We start from the raw sequence: 1553 nt of genomic DNA on the forward strand, positions 1-1553 counted from the left end.
GTTTTAATCACTGCACCACCAGGGTTCCTTACTACTTACACATTTTAAAGAATAATTTTACTACATATAATACTTTTACTATATATAGTGTCACTATATATAGTAAAAGTACCCAAGCTCTCTGTTTTTCCAGTCATATGGTCAATACTAAGGAACTCTCAGGATAAATCCATTATACTTCTTTTCTTTAGATCGAAAAAATGTTTAAACATTTATCCTAAACTGTGACATAGCACAACTGAAGACATCGTTTTTCTTACAGCCATCAGTGTAGAGAACATTTTGTTTTCTCTTCCCTTAAAAAAATCTTACTCCACAATAGCACACTCAATGTTCACTAAAATAGCTTCCTTTTTACCTCAGTAATAAACACATGGAGCACGAGCATAAACAAGAATTCAGTCATGCAGTTGAAAATTAAAGGTGGTAAGTAATAATTCTTTGTCAAAAAGGCATTTTATGCATCAGAATATTCTGCTAAGGAGGCCATGTTTTATTTCCAATGTGGGGTCCGCTATTCTGTAAGGGGTGGTTTAGAAAATCTGTGACCTGGAAATAAACTAATTAACTACGTTTCAGTAAACCCTCTTCTGGTTATGAATTCTTTGCTAAATGCATGTATTGCAAATATTTCTTCCCTGTTTACAAATCCCTTTTTGTGTTTTGCTATTTTGACTGTTCAATAAAAACAGGGGTGGCAGTGTATCCTAAAGGAGATCCTACTATTTGCTACGAAGTTCCATATTCCAGTATTTTACTAATAACCTCTTTCATCAAAAACCACCTAAATATCCTTATGAACACTTCATTCTTCAACTTTCAATACAACTTTACTCTAGCTCTCCTCTACCTCAAACATAAATACCACATTTAATCCCTGACAAGAAACATCTCACACTCGTCAATTATTTCAAATTTACCTTTAAAAAAAGTAGCAGCAAACCCTGCCTTGTTAACAGTTCCATCTGAAACAAACTTCATCCACAGGGTATTGGAGGTAGATCGTATATCTTCTGGTTTATCATAACCACAGAAACGCCCTATCAAAGGGCTGTTTTCGCTGCTTCCATCTCGAACTTCTAGGTAGTCGTAAGCACAGTTGTCGTGTCTCTCAATCTGCAACAGTAGAAATATGTGAGCATATATCGAATTTTTGGATAAAAATTTTTATAGAAAGATAACCCTGTATTCTCAGAGCCATAGTACCGACGTGTTAATACAAAAAGAGTACTTAGATGAGACCAGGGCATCCCCATGATGGTACATAGGTGACAGCTCTAATGCACGTAAATAAAGGACATATTATTCTGGTAGATGGGAAAAAGTAAAAAATACTCATGTGCCCGCAAGAGTCAGGATCAACAGAAATTAATTGCCTTAAAAAAAAGAGTAAAGTACACATAATGATTCTTTGGTAAATAGAGCTGAAGAAAATACACACGTTTTAATTATCATAAAAAATCAGGGCCAGATATGGTTTAAACCAAAAACCAAACCCGTTACCGCTGAGTAGATTCTGCCTCATAGTGATCCCATAGAATGGAGTAGAACTG

The 1553-nt window shown here is 35.1% G+C and overlaps 1 protein-coding gene across 1 annotated transcript in view; it reads right to left on the bottom strand.

Annotated features, from left to right (window-relative positions):
• LOC101344191 (tolloid-like protein 1) overlaps positions 1-1553 on the bottom strand; it is a 271716-nt gene that overhangs the window by 48603 nt on the left and 221560 nt on the right. Inside the window, exon 13 of the mRNA XM_004390077.1 lies at positions 883-1116. Within this exon, the coding sequence (XP_004390134.1) occupies positions 883-1116 (234 nt within the window). The remainder of the gene's footprint in view (positions 1-882; positions 1117-1553) is intronic.

This window comes from Trichechus manatus, unplaced genomic scaffold (assembly GCF_000243295.1).
Source record: "Trichechus manatus latirostris isolate Lorelei unplaced genomic scaffold, TriManLat1.0 scaffold00281, whole genome shotgun sequence".
NCBI classification, from domain to species: domain Eukaryota; kingdom Metazoa; phylum Chordata; class Mammalia; order Sirenia; family Trichechidae; genus Trichechus; species Trichechus manatus.